The sequence below is a fragment of the Rana temporaria genome, chromosome 3, assembly GCF_905171775.1.
Source record: "Rana temporaria chromosome 3, aRanTem1.1, whole genome shotgun sequence".
Classification (NCBI taxonomy): domain Eukaryota; kingdom Metazoa; phylum Chordata; class Amphibia; order Anura; family Ranidae; genus Rana; species Rana temporaria.
Window position 1 is genome coordinate 219,647,871 of NC_053491.1, and position 21,409 is coordinate 219,669,279.

The 21,409-nt window shown below is 42.4% G+C and overlaps 1 protein-coding gene across 1 annotated transcript in view; it reads right to left on the reverse strand.

The window, feature by feature from the left end:
• Window positions 1–21,409, reverse strand: part of STAB2 (stabilin 2) — a 218,364-nt gene that overhangs the window by 18,446 nt on the left and 178,509 nt on the right. Inside the window, exons 53-60 of the mRNA XM_040344273.1 lie at window positions 19,564–19,710; window positions 19,041–19,097; window positions 17,370–17,496; window positions 14,552–14,701; window positions 11,017–11,121; window positions 10,815–10,922; window positions 7,943–8,136; window positions 3,427–3,568 (exon numbers count right to left, since the gene is read on the reverse strand). Coding sequence (XP_040200207.1) covers window positions 3,427–3,568; window positions 7,943–8,136; window positions 10,815–10,922; window positions 11,017–11,121; window positions 14,552–14,701; window positions 17,370–17,496; window positions 19,041–19,097; window positions 19,564–19,710 — 1,030 coding nt within the window. The remainder of the gene's footprint in view (window positions 1–3,426; window positions 3,569–7,942; window positions 8,137–10,814; window positions 10,923–11,016; window positions 11,122–14,551; window positions 14,702–17,369; window positions 17,497–19,040; window positions 19,098–19,563; window positions 19,711–21,409) is intronic.

The following is a 21,409-nucleotide window of genomic DNA, read 5'->3' on the forward strand; positions in this document are numbered from 1 at the left end:
GGAGAACTCACATCTTTGTTTCTTCATCTAATCGTATTTTTGTTAAAAGTTCTACCTGCTTTGCAGTGCTATTTGGTTTTATGTTGTTATGGCAAGGGTGATATGCAGGCTCAATTTTGGTGCAGGGATTAAGCAGCAGAGTGGTGATCTTTAGGCTTAATTTCCATGGACGTTTTTACAGCCACTTTTTTTAGCCTTTTTTACAGCTTAAAAACGCCTGTCCATGTTTTTTTTTTTTTTAGCTGGAGCTCAAAAACGCTGCGGTTTTGAGCGGTTTTGCAAGTTTTTGAGCGTTTTTGAGCATTTACAGCTCTAACGCTGGAGCTTCAGAATGCACTGGTCCTGGTTTTTTTTTGCAGCTTAAAAACGGCTCAGCCATCTACAGCTCTAAAAAGTCATGGTGGGCATGAGGCCATAGACCAGGGATAAGCAATTAGCGGACCTCCAGCTGTTGCAAAACTACAAGTCCCATCATGCCTCTGCCTCTGGGTGTCATGTTTGTGGCTGTCAGAGTCTTGCTATGCTTCATGGGACTTGAAGTTCTGCAACAGCTGGAGGTCCACTAATTGCATATCCCTGCCATAGACTAACATGGAGAGACGTTTTTAAGCTGCAAAAAACGCTCAGAAAAGTGGCTGTAAAAACGTCCATGGAAATGAAGCCTTAATGGGCAGCACAGTGGTGCAGTGAGTAGCACTTTCGCCTAGCAGCAAAAGGGTCGCTGGTTCGAATCCCGACCACGACACCATCTGCCTGGAGTTTGCATGTTCTCCCTGTGCATGTGTGGGTTTCCTCCGGGTACTCCGGTTTCCTCCCACACTCCAAAGACATGCTGGTAGGTAAATTGGAACTTGTCCAAATTGGCCCAGTATATATATATGTATATCTATGTGTATGACTGTGTGTCCCAAGCGTGTCATGATCCTACGGGGTAAAATGACCGCACCAGCCAAGCAGACTCTGGCTGGAAAAAACGCCCAGAGGCGATTCAGTTCGCATGAGTTGCGCTATACAAGTCATTCATTCATTCATTCATTCAATGTTATCATGAAATGGAGGATGCAGGAACAAGCATAATACACAGTGGAGAGGTGCATTCATATTACCAAAGGATTACACAGGGTGGGGTGGCTTTAATAGACCAGTCAATGACAAACAATAACACAATGAAACTGTTAGCAACAGTAGAACTCTGTTGTTATGCAGAGAGAATAGGCACATGTTTATGAGTACTAATATGAATGTGAAATGCAATCCCAAAGTAATGGTGGGCACACAATGACTGACATAACTACAATGACTGACATACTACACTGTAAGCAAGGTTGCAGAGCATATATAGCGTGTTCACCAATGGATGCCTCTATGGCATTTTGTGTGGCCCAGCAGACCAATGAACTTTGTGTGAAGGTTTGACCAGTTGGGTCAGTATACTGATACTATACTCTGTTTTCTGATCCCTTTCTCCCCCTACCACATTTTATTTCCCCTGCATTATTGGAGACACTCCATTTGCCTCCTGTGCTACAACTACACAAATGTCCTTCCTGTCATAGAGGAAGAGGGGCATGGAGTAGATGGTCCATGTTGTCAAAGGCGAAAAGGTGACTTAAGCTTCAAGAGCAGAGAGGGGCTCATGTTGACAAGGTTAGGGGGGCTGCAGCAAGCAGTAGTTGGCCCATGTTTTCATGGCCAGAGGGGAGCAGGGAGTATGTGGCTCATGTTTTCAAGGACAGGAAAGGGACAGGGAGTCTGTGGGGCTCTGGGAAGAGGGGCAGGGAGTAAGTGGCTTATATTGCCCCATCTTATAATGGTTCACATTATAAGATGGGGCAGGGAACAGACAGGTAGCTCACACTGCAAAAGGGGAGAGGTACATGAAGTACGTAGCTTGTGTTATCAAGGGCAGAGAGGGGCAACATGGGTAAAGTTGACTCTAGAGGGAAGAGTGGCAGAGAATACCTAAATGTTGTCAAATGTGGAAGAGACAGCAAGTAGGTGGTCCATGAAGCAGGTAGGGAAGCAGGAAGCCAAGGCAGTGAGTGTAAGTGTAGCGGCCTGCTCCTGTTGAACAGGCGCTGCTGTAGATTTAGAGGGGGCCTGAGTTGTTTTTTGACTCAGACATGTGTAATCTTGGGCAATTTAACCTCTGTTTCAGCCATGGCTGTGCTGGGAGTAACCACCATTGTTTGCCTGGGGGTGTTATTACCATCCCAGACCAAGGGTGGCAGCAGCAGAGTCAGGGCGTATTGGGTGTCCCCCTCAGGAGCCAATCAGTGGGAGTGATCGTCTCACTGTGTATGCTGGGGAGGGGGACAGACGCTATTGGGGCGGGGTTCGTCGTCAGTGGACCGCCTGGCCTGGGGTGCGTGTTCCTGAATCCTGATTCCAGGACCACATTGGTCCGGGGGTTGCGGCTTCGCTGGTAGGCCCAGTAGTCAGACTGGGGCCTGCCCTTTCAAAGTGATCCTGTGCTGTCTGTCCTGCGAGAGGAAGCCACTTGATGAAGGAAACCAGGGGTGGACCTATCCTGGAGAGGACCATGCAAGAGGCTGGTATCTTGGAAGAAGGCCTGGAGACTTCATCGAAGGATGCACCATACACTGAGAGGCTTGATGGTGATCGCCTGTCAGATTTAAGTTCTACTAAAGTTGATCTGGAGAGATCCGGGTGCTGAATCCTGTGGTAGAGGATACTGGACCAAAAGTGTCTCCACATAAAGGAAGGTCTGTGGCAGAGACTGTACTTTATTCCGTGTGTCATTCTGGCTGCTAGGCCAGTGAGAGGGACCTATCCGGGTGAGCAATGCCCACTCTGGCTAGAGTGGCGACGAGAACTGTTTGCTGAAAGCAGGAGTGTTTTAAGAGTATACACCTGAATATACCTATTTACCCTTCCACCCCTCCAACTTCTTTTCTACTACGTTCTGCAAATAAATCTTAGAAAAAGAAGTGTATCTTGTGGACATTGGAATTCTTCAGACTCTCTCTCATTGCCCTGGACAGCGAGAAAATAGAGGGAACATGCCGCCCAAAATATTCAGCAGCTCCTTCGAGGGTTAGTGCTACATAAGCAATCAGCAAAGGACATTGTGCCAATGCTGAATGCTACAATGGGCATTGCTATAATGGACAATATTAAAACATTTTTTTGAGTTTAGTTATCCTTTAATCCCAATTAATTTTTCCATAGTTTCATTTGAGTTTGACATGCCTGCTATAAACTAACCAGGAAAACACTAAGCAAAATACAGTTGGTTGGTATGAGCATACATTTGTAAGAAGCAACTGCTTTGTCAACATGACATGGAACTGTAAAAAAAAAGCAGAGGCTAAGCATGGAGGCAGTATTTGTAGGTGGCACCCATAATACATGACTGTTGTGATGTATCTTTAATAAGGACATGTTTATCCATTCTTTACTCACCTAGATAGTGTAAATCAGCACATAATGCATCCGTGTGACATTGTCCATTATCTTGCATACATCTGTCAATGGCTGCTTCCTTCAAATCACAGGTTACACCATCTCCAATGTATTGGTCTTTGCATTCACATTTACGTTTGTCCTAAGAAAACAGCAAGCAAAATGTTTATAGACAATACTAAATGCAAAACACAGTAAATAAACAGGAACATGCTACCGCTATAGCAAGACACCAGCCAAAGACCCCCAGTGTGTACCTGCACCACATCCAATAAATCAAAGATTGGCAGCCACAAAGATCAATTTATAACGAGCAAAAGGCCCTAGCACCTTAAGCTGCCTTGTGTCCAGACGCTTTATGCCCTGTACACACGATCGGTCCATCTGATGAAAACGGTCTGATGGACCGTTTTCAACGGTTAACCGATGAAGCTGACTGATGGTAAGTCGTGCCTACACACCATTGGTTAAAAAAACGATCATGTCAGAACGCGTTCACGTAAACCACGTACGACGGCACTATAAAGGGCGCCACCCTTGGGGCTGCTTTTGCTGATTCTGTGTTAACACGTGTTAGTAAAAGTTTGGTTAGAGCCGATTCGCGCTTTTCTGTCTGTTACAGCGTGATGAATGTGCTAGCTCCATAACGAACGCTAGTTTTACCAGAACGAGCGCTCCCGTCCCCTAATTTAGTCTGAGCATGCGTGGATTTTTAACCGATGGACGTGCCTACAAACGATTGTTTTTTTTCTTTCGGTTAGGTATCTATTGGTTAAATTTAAAACAAGATTGCTTTTTTTTAACCTATGGATAAATAACCGATGAGGCCTACACACGGTCGGTTTGGTCCGATGAAAACGGTCCATCAGACTGTTCTCATCGGCTTGACCGATCGTGTGTACGCGGCATTAGAGTTTGGGATCACAATTTGTAGGGGTTCCTGGATCTGGCAAATGTATATAACAAAAACCAAATATCTCTGTTTTACCCCTAGACATTTTGTACTGATTAGCTAGTGAGAATTCTGGGGAATATTTGTATTGTATATTCACCTACCCAAGTGCATGTTTTATAAACTGATTTCAGCTGAAATTGTTATTTGGAGGAGATTGGTGATTGGGACATTTTAAAAGCATTAACTTCAAATAAGGGTTGCTACATAGCTGGTAAAATTGAAAGTTGTTGCAAGTGATAATATATATACAGTGAGGGTAAAAAGTATTTGATCCCCTTCTGATTTGATACATTTGCCCACTGACAAAGAAATGATCAGTCTATCACTTTAATGGTAGGTTTATTTTAACAGTGAGAGATAGAATAACAACAACAAAAAATCCAGAAAAATGCATTTAAAAAAAATATATATATTGATATGCATTTTAATGAGTGAAATAAGAATTTGATCCCCTATCAATCAGCAAGATTTCTGGTTCCCCGGTGTCTTCTCTACAGGTAATGAGCTGAGCTTAAGCCTAGGTTCACACTGACAGCGGGAAAGACATTGTGCGAGTTCAGCTCCCCCCTTCTCTTGTCAGCCTCTGAGCACACTAATTTAAGGAGAGATCTCTGTGTACTGTAATGTAATGGGGAAATCTGATGTACGTGGGGGATTTGGTGAGTAGGGACCCCCTTACATCAGGATTCCCAGAGAACACCTTACATCAGCATTACCCTTTACACTACAGTCAACAGAGCTCCGCCTTAGGGCCCTTTCACTCCGCCAAGTGGATCCGCTTGCTCAGCAGGGGTCCTGTCGTCTGATCCCTGCTGGGCATTCCGATGACAGGTCCGTGTCCATTCCACCTGTTGCAGAGCGGACACAGCATGCTGTTCTCTTTGGGGTAGGCGAATGTAAACAGACCACCTGTCTGTTTACATCTGACTGTCATCTGATCCCCATTAGCTTGGCTGATTGGAACGGATCCCCATCCATTTGTTTTCAGCAGATTGGATCGGATGCAAGGGAGTATAAACAGACTCTGAAGTAACAGGGGCACTGGGAACCCTGATTAAAGGGAAATGCTGGGAATGATAATGTCAGTGGGGGCTCTGGTTTCCAGGGACCCCCTTATATCAGAGTTACGCTTTACACCAGAGTCAGCAGTGTTCCCCCTTTCATCAGAGTTCTCACTGTTCTTCCTTGAATCAAAGCCCCCAGAGTTCGCCTTTATCCCTTTCATGCCTAAGCCTATTTATGACATTTGGTGTTTACAAGTTAAAATCCATATTTTTGTCTAGAAAATTACTTAGAACCCCCAAACATTATATATATTTTTTTAGCTGAGAATCTAGAGAATAAAATGGCGATTTTTGCAATATTTTATGTCACACGGTATTTGTGCGGCGGTGTTTTAAACACAACTTTTTGGGAAAAATGTACTTTCATGAATTTTAAAAAAATGAAAAAGTAAAATTAGCCCAATTTTTTGGCATAATGTGAAAGATGATGTTACGCCGAGTAAATAGATACCAAGCATGTCACGCTTTATAATTGCACGCACTCGTAGAATTGCGACAAACTACGGTACCTAAAAATCTCCATAGGCGACGCTTTAAACTTTTTTTACGGTTACCAGGTTAGAGTTACAGAGTAGGTCTAGTGATAGAATTATTGCTCTCGCTCTGACGATCGCGGCGATACCTCACATGTGTGATTTGAACATCGTTTTCATATGCGGGCGCGACTTCCGTATGCGTTTTCTTTGTTGCGCAAGCTCGCAGGGAGGGGGGCGCTTTAAAAAATTATTTTTTCTATTTTTTTTTTTTTTATAATATTAAATTGTGTTTTTTTTTTTTTTTACATTTTGATCACTTTTATTGCTGTCACAAGGAATGTAAACATCCCTTGTGACAGTAATCGGTGGTGACAGGTACTCTTTATGAAGGGATCGGGGGTCTAAAAGACCCCTGAGCCCTCCTTTGCACTTCAAAGTATTCAGATCGCCGAAAACGGCGATTCTGAATACTGTGTACTTTTTTAAATCCGGCGCCATTGGCAGCCGAGAAACCCGGAAGTGACGTCATGACGTCGCTTCCGTGTTTTCAATGCGGACACTGAATCAAAGCCGTTTACGGCTTTGTTTCAGAGCGTGCCTGGACTACGGAGGCGCCGGATCGTGGTGGGATCGGTGGGACGGGAGGCCCGGTCAGAGTGGCGAGAGGCGGCGGGAGGGGGGGATGTCCCCTCCCGCTCCTCCGGCATAACAACCGAGCGGCTTTTAGCCGCATCGGTTGTTATATTTGAATAGCCAATCGCCCGCTCTAAACAACGGTACCATCCCGGTATAACCCCCGAAAGCCGAGGACGCATATATGCGTTCCATCGGCGTGAAAGGGAGACTCTGCAGATATCAGAATCTGCAGAGTCTCCCTTACAGTGTAAGGGAACTCTGCGAGTTCAGATGTAAATGGGAAACTTTGCGTATTCAGATCTAAAGCGTAACTCTGGATTTAAATGAAAAGAGGGCACTCTGTGGACTCTGATGTAAGGGCACTCTTCAATCACAAAATATAAGTATAGAGTATACTAGAAAAAAAATTGCCCTGCGCTGCTTCGGGTTGGGCTTGAAAAAAAAGATGGTTACCCTACCCAAGATGGCAGGAAGGGGTCCCACTGCAGGACCATAATAAAGGGCCCCACAACAGGAGAAAAGGACCCTGGGATCAGTGGGAAGGGACTAAAGGTCAGCTTCATGGTTTCTTGCACCAGGGGTCCTGAATGTTCTAATTACACTTCTGGTAACATCCATATGAATGGCAGCAGGAAGGTTTCCCAGCCGAATATTGCCCAAATCATCACACTGCCTCACACTTCTTTTCTTCCCATACTGCATGCTGGTGCCATCTCTTCCCCAGGTAAGCAGCACACATGCACTCGCCCATTCACATGATGTCAAAGAAAAGGTCATTCATCACACCTGGCCACGTTCTTCTATTCCTCCATGGTCCAGTTCTGATGCTCACTTGCCCTTTGTAGGCACTTTTGGCTGTGGACACGGTTCAACATGGACACCCTGACCGGTCTGTGGCTACGCAGCCCCATTCACAACAAATTGCAATGTCCATTTTTCTACTTCAGGGACATGTTTTTTTGCTGCCTAATATATCTAATCAACTTTCACATGACATTTTAACGAGAATAATCAAGTCACTTAACCTGTCACTGGTCATAAAGTTATGGCTGACCTATGCATGTGGTATTTTATTATTGCCAGTCCTTTGTTTTATTACTAACAAAATAATCTTCATTATCTGCCTAATTGTCTAAACTATGGAAAATATTAGTACAGGTATGAATTCCAAGTCAACTCAAAAATATGCAATCTATTTTGTTTAAGTAAATCATAAATATATACTTGAAAAATGAGACAGCAATTTATGTTAGATTCCTATTTGAGGAACACTGCTGTACTATGACTGAGGAATAACTGAATTATATAAATGAATACAGTAACACTGAACTTTTGTAAAACAAAATTGTTTAGCTTTGTCAATAAATAGAATTAACAGACTTTACCGGTCCAGTTATGGTACAGATGGCATGTTCATGACACCCGCCGTTTAGTCCATCAGCACATGGGTTAATGGGTGTGCAGACAGTTCCATCTCCACTGTATCCTTTCAGACAGCTGCAAGTCACTTTCACACCACTTTGTGAGCACTTAGCATTCTTATCACAGCCACCATTATTTGCCTGACACAGATTTATCACTACAGGAAAAGAAAACATATTATTAATAATAATAAAAATAATAATAATAATGTCATGATGATCTGGTAAAATGGGGGAAAATGTCATATTTAAACCATACTAACACCACTGCCCATCACTCTCTTCTCTATATACTGTACATACCTTTTTTAATGGACTTTAGCAAAGGTGAAAATTATGGTCTGAGCACTGACAGGCTGACCCCCCCCCCCCCACCCCTTCAACCTCTGCAGCAATGCTGGACGCACTCATACGTCTATTTCCCAAAGACAACCTCTGGATATGACGCTGAGCACATGCACTCAACTTCTTTGGTCGACCGTGGCGAGGCCTGTTCTGAGTGGAACCTGTCCTGTTAAAATGCTGTATGATCTTATCCACCATGCTGCAGCTCAGTTTCAGGGTCTTGGCAATCTTCTTATAGCTTAGGGCCTAGGCCATCTTTATATAGAGCAACAATTCTTTTTTTCAGATCCACAGAGAGTTCTTTGCCATGAAGTGCCATGTTGAACTTCCAGTGACCAGCATAAGAGACTGAGAGCGATAACGCCAAATTTAGCACACCTACTCCCCATTCACACCTGAGACTTTGTAACACTAACGAGTCACATGATACAAGGGAAGGAAAATGGCTAATTGGGCCCAATTTGAAAATTTTCACTTAGGGGTGTACAGGCATACCCCACTTTTAAGTACACAATGGGGTTTATTTACTAAAGCTGGAGAGTGCAAAATCAGGCTCACTTCTGCATAGAAAACAATGAGCTTCTAATCCCAGCCTGTTCAATTAAGCCTGATAATGAAACCTGTTAGCTTGTCACTTTCTATGCAGAAGTCAGGCCTCGTTCACACGACCGTTTTCCTTGACAGAATCCATCAAGAAACTTGGTGGCAGAGCTTTTTTGCTGAGGAAAACGGTCGTGTGTATGTTTTTCATCGAGAAAACTGTCGAGGAACTCGATGAGAAAAAAGAGTTCTCTTTTTCCTCGTCGGGAGTCTCAATTTCCTCGTCGTGTTCCTCGTCGGGCTGGTTTTCGATGAGAAACGCGTTCGTGTGTATGCTTAGAAACCCGCACATGCTCAGAAGGGTGGCGCCAGTGGAATCAAACTTCCCCTTTATAGTGCCGTCGTACGTTTTTTACGTCACCGCGTTTGAGAACGACGAGATTTTGTCTTGACAGTGTGTACGCAAAGAAAGCTTGTCAAGATTCTCGACAAGCCTAACAAGGAACTCGTTGAGGAAAACGATGTTTCATTTACGACGAGTTCCTCGGTCGTGTGTACGAGGCCTCAGACTGATTTTGCACTTTCCAGCTTTAGTAAATAAACCCCATTGTGTACTTAAAAGTGGGGTATGCCTGTACTCACTTTTGTTGCCAGCGGTTTAGACATTAATGGCTGTGTGTTGAGTTATTTTGAGGGTTCAGCAAATGGAAATCAGGAAAAAAATGACGTGGGTCCCCAAAAAAGCTCAGGCCACAACAAAGACTAACCGCCAACTGCCTGCTCCTCCATCTGACAGTCCTAAATACTGTAGGCAAGGAATGGGGCCACCTGGCGACATCACCTTATGGCATTGCCCCAGTGAGACCATCGACTGGTGCATGCTGGGCTGCTGACATCACAGGGGCGGCTCCACACCTTACCTATTTAATAACTGTCAGACGGAGGAGCAGGCAGTCGGCGGTTAGCCTTCGTCACGATCTGAACTTTTTTTTGTTCCTTTTTTTTAGGTCTAGCGGTGTGGCGGGCAGCCTGATTGATGATGGATCTACACTGGGGGACATTTAACATTTTGGCATGGTACCTATCTAAATCCATACCATACCAGACCCCTATTTTTTTGCCAGCAATAATTTTTTGTACATTCAGCTGAAAAAAAAAGCAAAACATGCCTGAAAATCACATTGATTGAAACTGCATAGATGTGAACCTAGCCTTACACTTGCACACTTTGTACACTTGCATAAAGTCAGGGATTGTGTAGGGTTATAGTCTATGTAGTTTAGTGCATTATTAACACATTATACTAAGCAGGTGCTAATTATCATTAATTTCATATGAAACTGAAACACAATCATGAACTAAAACAGAAACATCTGTGTAGGAGGCTTAAACTGGGTGAGGAACAGCTAAACTCTGCTACTAAGGTGAGGTTGTGTAAGAAAGTTTTGTGTTACAGAACAAGGAGTCCTGGAAGTGATGGTTTGGTCCTCCAAGAGAGCCCTGATCTCAACATCTCCCAGTCTGTCTGGGAATACATGAAGAGACAGAAGGATTTACGGCTGCCTACAGCCACAGAAGATCTGTGGTTAGTTCTCCAAGATGTTTGGAACAACCCACCGAGTTCCTTCAAAAACTGTGTGCAAGTGTACCTATAAGAACTGATGCTGTTTGAAGGCAAAGGGTAATCATACCAAATATTGATTGATTTGGATCTCTCTCCTGTTCACTTACTTTCCATTTTGTTAATTGATAAAAATAAACTATTAACACTTGTATTTCTGAAAGCATTCTTTTTTAGTCAGGTGTGAAAAATGCTGTAAATACTTATGCACAGTGATATATATGTTTTTGAGCATGCAACCCATTTTAGATCATATCCTCTACTAAAGGTGTATGTAATGTGAGACCTTAGACAGAATGGAGCAATATAACAACTGATTAGGTTTATTACCTTTACACGTTCTTCCATCACCTTCATAGAACTTCTTACACTCACAGGTTTTATCCCTCTTGCACACAGCATCTCTATTGCATGGAGGTGTACAGACTGGAGGCAAATCTATAAGTAATTAGGGAAAAAGTTATTTTGACATTGACATGTCCAATACTGAAACTACTTAGTGCGCGAAGACACAAAAATAATTAAGAGTAACCTAATTTAGTTTCACAGCGTTTTCCAATCCATCCTCTCTTACAGGAGCACTCTCCATTTCCAGTGATGCCTTCGTCACATTGCCCATTTTCCGTACAGTCACAGACTACAAGACATAAATGGCAAGCTTGGCTCAGTAATAATCACGATTCGTTAATGTATAATACACCTCACACTATTCACATTGTTCATATGCAGAATGGGGAATGAGGAGCACACAACACAGAGTGTTTATCTTGCTTATGTGCAGAAACATCTCTCTGGCATGCAGTGGCACATACATTCATACAAAAATGGCTATTTATATTTCAGGCTTAGTGAAAAATTACAGCGAGAGAAATATGTGAGCTGCCATTTCTTACCTCCCTCTGACAATGCTAGTACCTGGCTGTCATGCTTATCCAATGGTTTCAATGCCTTAAAGGTTCAGTCCACCATATCATTGTATTTTAGTTATAGACAGAGTCTGGTAGACTAACTTACAGTAGCGGCTGGTGGTATATTTTGTGTTGGGGGGGCGGCAAACAATCCACCCATCACCACCCCCCTACCCTGGGTCGTCGCTCACAGGTCATCCCCCTTAGTTAGTCACCAGCCCCACATTTACCCCACCTAGGTCGCGGGCATCCTCCTCTCCGCGGCCAATAGGATTGCTTCTCTTTCTCTTTCCTGATTGGCCAGGAGGAGAATCAGGAAGACAATAGCGAATAATTATTTGCTATTGTCACACAGCTAGGTGGGCTCGGGGCACAGTGCTCTGCCTCTGGCTCTAATCACTTGCTTTCAAAAAAAAAAAAAACATTGGAGTCCATGTCCGGCATCCTACATGTAAATTAGGGGGCCAGAAGCATGGATTAGGGGGGTCGCGCCTGCTAACTTATATGTCTTAAATAAATTGACAGTGAGATAACCCTGCCATAATTCCTGACTTCACTCCAGTCCACCTAGAACTTTGTGTATATTATCTGCCTTTCGAGTACCGCACCCTCTTTTGGGGTTTTCCCAATAATGTAAAATAAATACAAATTTCAAAAAGGAGGGGTGGAACCCCTAATAATAGACCCAGAGGGTGTGCAGAACCAGGAACTCCATCGCCGATCTCTGGCATATGTGCAGAAGTGTTGACCTAAATGTGCACACAAGTGGTCATCGCTAGCTGTGACCAGACAGGAACATGAACTCAGTGAAAACCTTTAAAGATGGGCTTTAGTTCACATTAGAACTGCTTCTTTTCTGTTGAGCTTGATGCTGCTTAGGAGGTCAATGCAGGTGAGAAAGAAGTGCAGATCAAATATACCTGTCAATGATCTCAAATGTCTTAAATGCATGGAGAATGTACCTAAAATCAAGCTGCATTTGTCCATTAACACAAGTCCAAAGCCTGCTAACGTAGAGACTAATGCTGCGTACACACGATCAGACATTCTGACAACTAAAACCCGGGGATTTTTTTCTGACGGATTGTACGCTCAAACTTGTCTTGCATACACATGGTCACACAAATGTTGTCGGAATTTCTGAATGTCAAGAACGCTGTCACGTACAACTCTACGACGAGGCGAGAAAAATGAAGTTCAATGATTTCGAGCATGCGTAGGATTTTTGTGCCTCAGAATTGCATACAGACAATCGGAATTGCCGACAAGAACTTTTGTTGTCGGAAAAATTGAGAACCAGCTCTCAAACATTTGTTGTCGGAAATTCTGACAGCAAATGTCCGATGAAGCCTACACACGGTTGGAATATCCGACCAAAAGCTCACATCGAAAATTTGTTGTCAGAAATTCTGACCGTGTGTACGCGGCATTAGACCTCATTCAGACAGGAGAATAAGAGCGAAAAGGATGCTGCGATCAGACACAATAACATTGTGTCATAAATAATAATAGACATAATAATATGCTATTAATAAGCAACAAGCAGCAGACACTTTGTATGTGGACAGAAATGCAGTCCCTATTTGTGTCCAGTCATAACCCCTAATTAGATAGTAACTAATTAGATAAACGGTTACAAGAGAACAGATTCTTCCATCCATGCTATACAGTGTGAGTGGACTAATAGGCTATTGTATTCTATTATATTCTGACAGTCGCTGGTGGTGGTTGTCAGTGTACCCAAACAGATCTGTTAGATCTGACTGTTTTGCCAACAAGTCTAAGAATGTTGGGCAGGAGGGTGCCGATATGACCACCAACAACGTGAAATTCGCACAGTGTATGGGCAGCTTTACTTTGTCAGGCCTCGTACACACGACCGAGTTTCTCGGCAAAAAGGAGGAAACCAGTCGTGTGTACATTTTTCGACGAGGAAACTGTCAAGGATCCCGTCGAGCCCAAAAAGAGAGCATGTCTTCTTTTTCCTCAACGGGAATGGAGAAACTTGCCTTGTCGAGTTCCTCGACAGCCTAACAAGGAACTCGACGAGGAAAACGATGTGTTTCGCCCGTCGAGTTCCTCGGTCGTGTGTACGAGGCTTTAGGAACCTGTCTATTCCTGTCTGTTCCTGGTCCTGTTCCAGCTGCCATGTACAGCTACTTCTTAGCAAACATTAGGACTTTAGGTAAAATCATAAATGTATTATCTGTGCACATATAAAATAATTAGAACTAAGTACCAACTGGAGCATTAGTGTACAAAAATGTAAAGAAAGCAGGAGCTGATTATATTATGAGTGGAAGAGGTGCCATTTCTATCAATATTCGGTGCTCTGCTTTTTGCGAGATCCTACTATCAGCCTCTCTTCCTTGTCATCAGATAAATGAAAGGCTGTTCAGTGAGCCTCTTCAGTGATAGCAGCAGAATACTACAGATTGTCATTTGGGTAAGCTGTGAGTCTGACTACTATCTTGGATGCCATATCCAAGAAAGTGGCACACAGCAGCATCATCAGCCCTGTTCTATATCATAACATCATCTATAATTACAAGGGGATTAAATGCATGTTACATGGTCATTTAATATATAATCTTATGTGAAAATAGTATGGAGACAAGGGGCCAGATTCACAGTCAGTGGCGTAAATGTAGGCGGGCGTAGCGTATCGTAGCTACGCCGGGCGCACGTACATTCGTGAATTGGCGTATCTAGCTCATTAGCATATTCGACGCGGAAATCTACGAATGCGCCACCTAGCGGCCAGCGTAAATATGCACCCTAAGATACGACGGTGTAAGAGACTTACGCCGCTCGTATCTTAGCCAAATTTATGCGTAACTGATTCTAAGAATCAGCCGCATAGATACGACGGCTCTCATTCTGACTTACGACGGCGTACATGGCGCTACGCCGTCGTAAGTCCTTTGAGAATCTGGGCCAGTGACTTTTTACGGCAAAAAAAAGTCATAGAGGGGTCATCTTCAAGCTGTTTTAGAGGGCATCGAATTATTCTACAGATGAAGTAGAAATGAAATCCCTATTAATATAAATTAATACTTTTATTAATCTGTCACATAAATCTTTGAGGACTAAGCAGAGCTCACTTTAGAGATCTAGCATCTTGTGCAAATGAAAAAAAAAAAAAATAGATAAACCTACGTTTACAGTCTGGTCCATATCTCCCTGGCATACATAGCTCGCAAGCTGTTCCATTGAATTCAGGGCTGCATCTGCATTCTCCAGTGCCAGTATATCCTTCATCACATGTTCCATGTTTATTACATGGGATCTCAGGGCTCCCAGGACAGGCTGGTAGAACAAACACATGAAATCACCTTAAAACTTATAGACAATAGAGATGCAAATGTGTATCATACAGTCAGGTCCATAATTATTGGAACATCGACATAATTCTAATCTTTTTGGCTCTATACACCACCACAGTGGATTTGAAATTCTTTGGTCATCCACCACAGTTGTTTCCCGTGGCCTTCCGGGTCTTTTGGTGTTGCTGAGCTCACCGGTGCGTTCTTTCTTTTTAAGGATGTTCCAAACAGTTGATTTGGCCACACCTAATGTTTTTGCTATCTCTTTGATGGGTTTGTTTTGTTTTTCAGCCTAATGATGGCTTGCTTCACTGATAGTGACAGCTCTTTGGATCTCATATTGAGAGTTGACAGCAACAGATTCCAAATGCAAATAGCACACTTGAAATTAACTCAAATACCCTAAAATTAAAGCTGAAATTCTGCAGTTAAAGCACACCTTGTTCATTTCATTTCAAATCCATTGTGGTGGTGTATGGAGCCAAAAAGATTAGAATTGTGTCGATGTCCCAATATTTATGTGCAGTGTTAGTTTTCTGCCATACATAGTTTTTTTGCTTTTAGGCCAAAATGTTCAATTTTGGTCTCATCTGACCAGAGCACCTTCTTCCACATGTTTGCTGTGTCCCTCTTGGCTGCTTCTCTGATCAATGCTGTCCTTGCCTGGCCTGTCAGTTTAAGTTGACGGCCATGTCTTGGTAGGTTTACAGTTGTACTTTTTCAAGGCACTGTATATAATTTTTCACACAGCAGTATAAACACTATAGCACGTAAAGCATACAAGCAGTAGTAATGGCGTGTGCCTCATAATAAATTAAACAGGGTATACAACTTCCTGGGTCATACAATACAAAACAGAACTGATGCCCCATAATAAATTAAACAGGGTATACAACTTCCTGGGTCATACAATACAAAACAGAACTGATGCCCCATAATAAATTAAACAGGGTATACAACTTCCTGAGTCATACAATACAAAACAGAACTGATGCCTCATAATAAATTAAACAGGGTATACAACTTCCTGAGTCATACAATACAAAACAGAACTGACACCATGTTAATGAAACTGAATGGTATTTTTTGCATACAAGTGAATGTAGAGCTGGATGGAGCATACATATATATCTGTGTTATTCCCTGCAACATATAAGTATTTATTTTGGCTTCCAGTGCCACAGTTCCAAACTGTCCCTTCTTTGAAGTGACTATCCCTCTGTCTCCCTTGTGGCCTTAGTTGTCCCTCTTTTGGGTCTGATGTGTACTTCTATATAAAAAAATATGCTACACTATGCTTTATCCAACCTCTAAATTACTGCATTTGTCATTTTAAAAATTGTAATTGGTCCGTGGCAGGAACCTGTCATTTGCCTACATACTGTGTGCTAAAAGGTGTCCTTTTTTATCATTTCAGAAAGTTGGAAGGTATGCCCAGTGCTGAACAGAAGGGTAATGGAGTGAAGGAAAGGTAAGCTATATGCTGGGGGGGTGGGATATATGAAGTAATAAATCCAACTTTTTGCGTTGCAATGGGAAAAGCACAGATTTTCTTTAAACTAAATACTTACTGTAATTTTAATATTTTTTACATACTTGATGTTTATTTTTTTGTATTTTTTTTTGTATTAAGTGTAGAGATTTGTTGATTAGCCACTAGAGAGAGTACCCCTATAGTCACTCAGACCTCTCTGCTGAGATTAGATTGTTAAGATATCATGGAATGATGGGATATCAGTGACATGGGGCACTGTTTTCATTAAGTCCGTTAATTTTCAATGGGATATAGAGCTGTAAAGCAGATCTGTAGTGTAACATTTAAAAAAAGGTAGCCCAGCCTGTATATACAGTGATCAGTGTATGGTACCAAATGCAAACCCAATCTGTAATAAGAAAAGCTGGTATGCTACAACAAAAAAAAACAAAGTCAAGCTGTGGTATCTCTGAAAACTGAAAATTTTTCTGAGCTCATGAAAGAGGCAAATCTTTCGGATTTTGCTAAAGGCAGAGTCCTTGTTTAGAGATTTGTCACACTTAGCCTGCATAGTTCTCGCTGATGGAGAATTCTCACCAAAACTCTTTATATAATCCCTATCACATCAGCATGCATGTTTTGCTTGACCATATTTTACCTTCTACACAAGAAAATCAGCATTAAAAAAGCCAATGCAAACTAACTTTGCAGACATTTTAGCTTCATCAGCTTCAATCTGGACAATCCAAGACCATTGTGTCCATTCCTCCCCAGTCACTTCCTGTATGCTCTTTTTACTTTACCACAATATGTTCTGCTAACCTTCGTGCAATATTGTTCTGCTAACCTTCGTGATATAACATTGTTGAAAATTTGGACTGTAATATACCTATACGGTTCTTTCTGTACTTTGTACTTGTAACTACCCTATGCAGAATATCAATTAAATAAGCTTGAACCAATAAAGAGCCAATACATAACTGGGTGGGTATTAGGTTTTGTGCTGAAATACCTTACTTTTACTGAAACCCTTTTGAAACAGTGCACTCACAGTCATAGATGTGAGGTGTAGGTATTTATAATCATCAGTACCCAGGACAGCATTAAATATGATCCAGCCTCCACTTATTGACAAGAATGAAAGGTTAATGGCTGGAAATTAAATAATAACACATACCTTGGCAATCTCTTCCATAGTATCCTTTACAGCATTTGGCCATCCACAGTACCATGGAACATTCCTGGCGGCAGCCCTGTATACTCCGCCTGGAGCTTAACTCATACTGACATTTGGTTTTCTGGCCCTGTACAATGCATGTTAAATATACGTTCCATTCTTAGTTTATTCAGTAAGATAAATTGCAAATACACTTAACTGATCATAGGATGTCTGTTCACAGAAGGTTAGTGGCATACCTAGGCTGGGGGTTGCGGTCCTTCCCAGATGCGGCTAGTTGTGATGTGTTCTACAGGTCTAGGCTCAGCTAGGCAGAAGGGTTGTCTACTGTTTTGGAGGCCCATCTGAATAGCAGTAATGCAGTATGCTACCCCATACAGGCTCAAGCTTTGGGAAAGCCTGGGAGATGCTGCTTTGTTTCTGAGGTAAAACTCTTTTCATAGCAACTCTGGAGAGATTTTTCCTAAGGGAGTAGGAATCATTTTTTTCTGGTGGGCGTTGGGAGGGAGATTTTTTTTGGGGGGGAAGATGGTAGGAATTTTTGCTTGTGGGAAGGGGGTTGTGGCAAAATTGGTGCTGGGAGAGTTTCTATATACTGAAATGATTGCTTCTTTGTTGCCCTTAATTGGTTGTTTGCTGCCTGCTTTAATCTTTGCTCATTGGTTGCCCATGTATTTGTGTTGCCCTTGTCTTTTCAAAACACATTGGCCCAGATTCAGGTACATTTGCGCGATATTTGCGGGGGAGCAGGGCAACGATTTTGCCCTGCGCCCCCGCAAATATTTTGCGCTGCCCTCGATTCACGGAGCAGTAGCTCCGTAAATTGCGAGGGCGCGCCGGCAAAATTGCCCGGCGTAAGCGCGCGCAATGTAAATGATCCCGCCGGGGGCGGGAATCATTTAAATTAGGCACGCTCCCGCGCCGAGCGTACAGCGCATGCTTCGTCGGGAAACTTTCCCGACGTGCATTGCGGCAAATGACATCACAAGGACGTCATTTGCTTCAAAGTGAACGTGAATGGCGTCCAGCGCCATTCATGAATCACTTACGCAAACAACGTGAAATTCAAATTTCACATCGCGGGAGCGGCGGCTATACTTTAGCAATGGCTGCCCCTACTATTAGAAGGGGCAGCCTTGCGGTAAAGTTGCCGTACGGAAACTCTGTACCTGGCTTGCGCAGGGCCCGCGCAAGTTTGTGAATCAGTGGTAGTATGCAATTTGCATACTACACGCTGATCACAAGAATGCAGCCTAAAATCTGCGTGGCATAAGAGCCTTATGCCGCGCAGATTTTAGGCTGCAGTCGGTGTAACGAGGTTCCTGAATCAGGAGCACTCGTTACACCGGAGCAAGTAAGCAATTGCTTCTTGAATCTGGGCCATTGTTTAGAGGGCCGCGTTACTATAATTTATTCACTATCAAAGCAAACCACTATTATCACCATGATTCACCATGGTGAACTACTGTATATGGCATGTTTATGCATACAAGCACATCTCAGTATTTTTTTCTGTCTGTCCATTCTTTATAATAATTACATTTTTTGTTTATAAGTGAAAATAATTTTCGCCGTATAAAAGAGTGCAGGGAAATATACATACACTACTGTAGCAGGTCATGCATAGATGTAATTCTGATATATTACACACATAACATTTAATTACAGTACCTTGGGCTTGCTTCCTGATGGGCACTTTGGAACGTTAAAGCACATACCACAATCACCCTATTAAATATACAGACAGAAGTGTTACAAGGTGGATAAATATATTTCAATGGCACAATAAAGAAGGAGTCAATAGAAGGAAAAAACAAGAAAAAACAGATTACTAAAGTGGAACTCCAGTTCAAACTTTCTCACTAGAGTAGAGCTCCATTTATGTTTTGATGCTGTAATTGTGCTTGTTAGGGAAATTTCCACTACTGCCTGTTCCAGTGACACAACAGTAGCAGAAAGTCAGAAATTTCCCTAAATTGGCAGAAGCAAAAGCCTGAGGTGATAACCCTTTCACAGGCTAATAAGAAAAGTAAATTTTTGCTGTCTGCAATCCCACTGGAGAGATCATTTTCATCTCCTGTTATGGGGACTCAATGAAGACAGCAAAAAAAAAATCTAAGCCTTCCCCTCAAAACATTTTGTACTTATTAACATGACATCTTGAGGATCATTACAATAGTAAATTGAAACTTACAGACATATCCATAGTAACTAAGCTGTCACATCGTCCACCCAAACTAATAGGTGTAAGGAGGCAGTCAATGCCATAAGCTATTCCTCCATCGAAAAGAAGCTGTCGCTGGATGATCTTGCACTGTCTATTGTCCATGAAAATATCCCCCTGAGTAAATGAAAATATGTTATTAGATATGCATATAATCACCCTCCAATCTGTACAGTTATTTCCCTACTGCTATGCTTATCAAAGTTTGTGAAAGCATCTACTAATCTTAAAATACAAACATTGTACTAATAGAAAATATTACTGAATGATGAGGTTCATTTTTATTTCAGAATACTTTAATCCAAATACATTTTTGATATAGCTATTTTGAAGATGTAAAATTGTAAACAAAATAAAATAAATGCATGTTTAAAAACGCTAAACTGATCTTGATTATTGTCTGGCAAAAACATTGCTATCCAATAACATACAAGCTGTGGATTGGGAGACACTACTTAGACTTAAATGAAGACTGGACTATACGTAGTTGTGATTAAAAGATTAGTAAAGGCCTATTCACACCATAAAATGTTGCCTCAATAACCAAGATTCTGGCCAAGAGACATTTTACTAAGATTCCGCTAAGACTTTGTTGAGACATTTGAATATAGGGTGTAAGCCACACCTACTTTACCACTAGGAGGCACCACAGCATGTGCTCGGTTCCTGGATCCCTTGGCACCTACTAGTGTACTGTAGAGTACTTGGAGCCCTCCTGGCACTTCCCTACAGGCCTAAGCAATGGGTTCCTGAACCCCGGGCTGGTCACATTGTGCCTTGTTTACTAATCACTGTTTTGTGGGGGATGTGTTACACACCTAAGTTTATTCTGTTTACATTTTTGGCTGTTAACCCTTCCCTGTACATTTGTATGTTATTTGCACGTCTTGCAATGGTTTATTTATATTAATAAACAATTTGAACAAGAAAAAGTTGCCTCAATGCACAGAAATGCATTGTATTATGTGTCCTGCAGTGCATTGTTATGCAAAGTTTATTGCACCTCACTGCACCCCTACAGTGCGCTACAATGCATGTCTCCTATGGTTTACCGCAACACTCAGATGCATATGGTCTGTGCACTACGTTGTACTTTGCTAACAAAAAAACATGCAGGATCTATTTTTGCATGTGTAGTACTGGGCTCCCCCAATCAGCGCATAAAAATGTAAGCATTACAGCACACTGAATTATGGTATGAATGATCCCTTGCACATTGATCACATGTGAAGGCTAATGTTTGGTACACAGGGGGCGAATGTCGGGAGACATCAGCTGGTTCAATAAAAAATTACAGACATTCGTCTGTCTGTATGTCAGCCAGTCTGACAGAAGCAGGCTGTTTGGCTGGCTTCGGTTGGAAGAACATGCTGGAATACCAGCAGGCAACTGGCTTCAGAACAGCGCTTTCAGCTCAGTGGGGGAAATAGCTTTACTAACAAACTGTTAGTACAGTGGCTCTGACCGGAGCTGTCAGTTTGAAAAAAAAAAAAACGATTTGTTTGTACCAGCCTTTAACCTTGTACTATAGCTAAACTGCATGCTGGAAATGCAGTCACTCCGATTTAACTTGGGCATATAGGTGTAAGTAGTTGATGTGAAGTACAACATGCAAGGCAATTCCTTCAAAAGAAAAATGGGGGCTACCATTGTTGACCTACTTTTCAAAATGCTGTCCGCCTGACTCTCATGCTGAACCTGTGACTTCAGAAATCGCTGACCTGCTGAAGCTAAGGCCGAGTACTCACGACCAAACATGTTCGCTCGAAATGTCCGACGGGCTGTTTCCGGCGTACAAGGCTGTTTTTTCATTTGG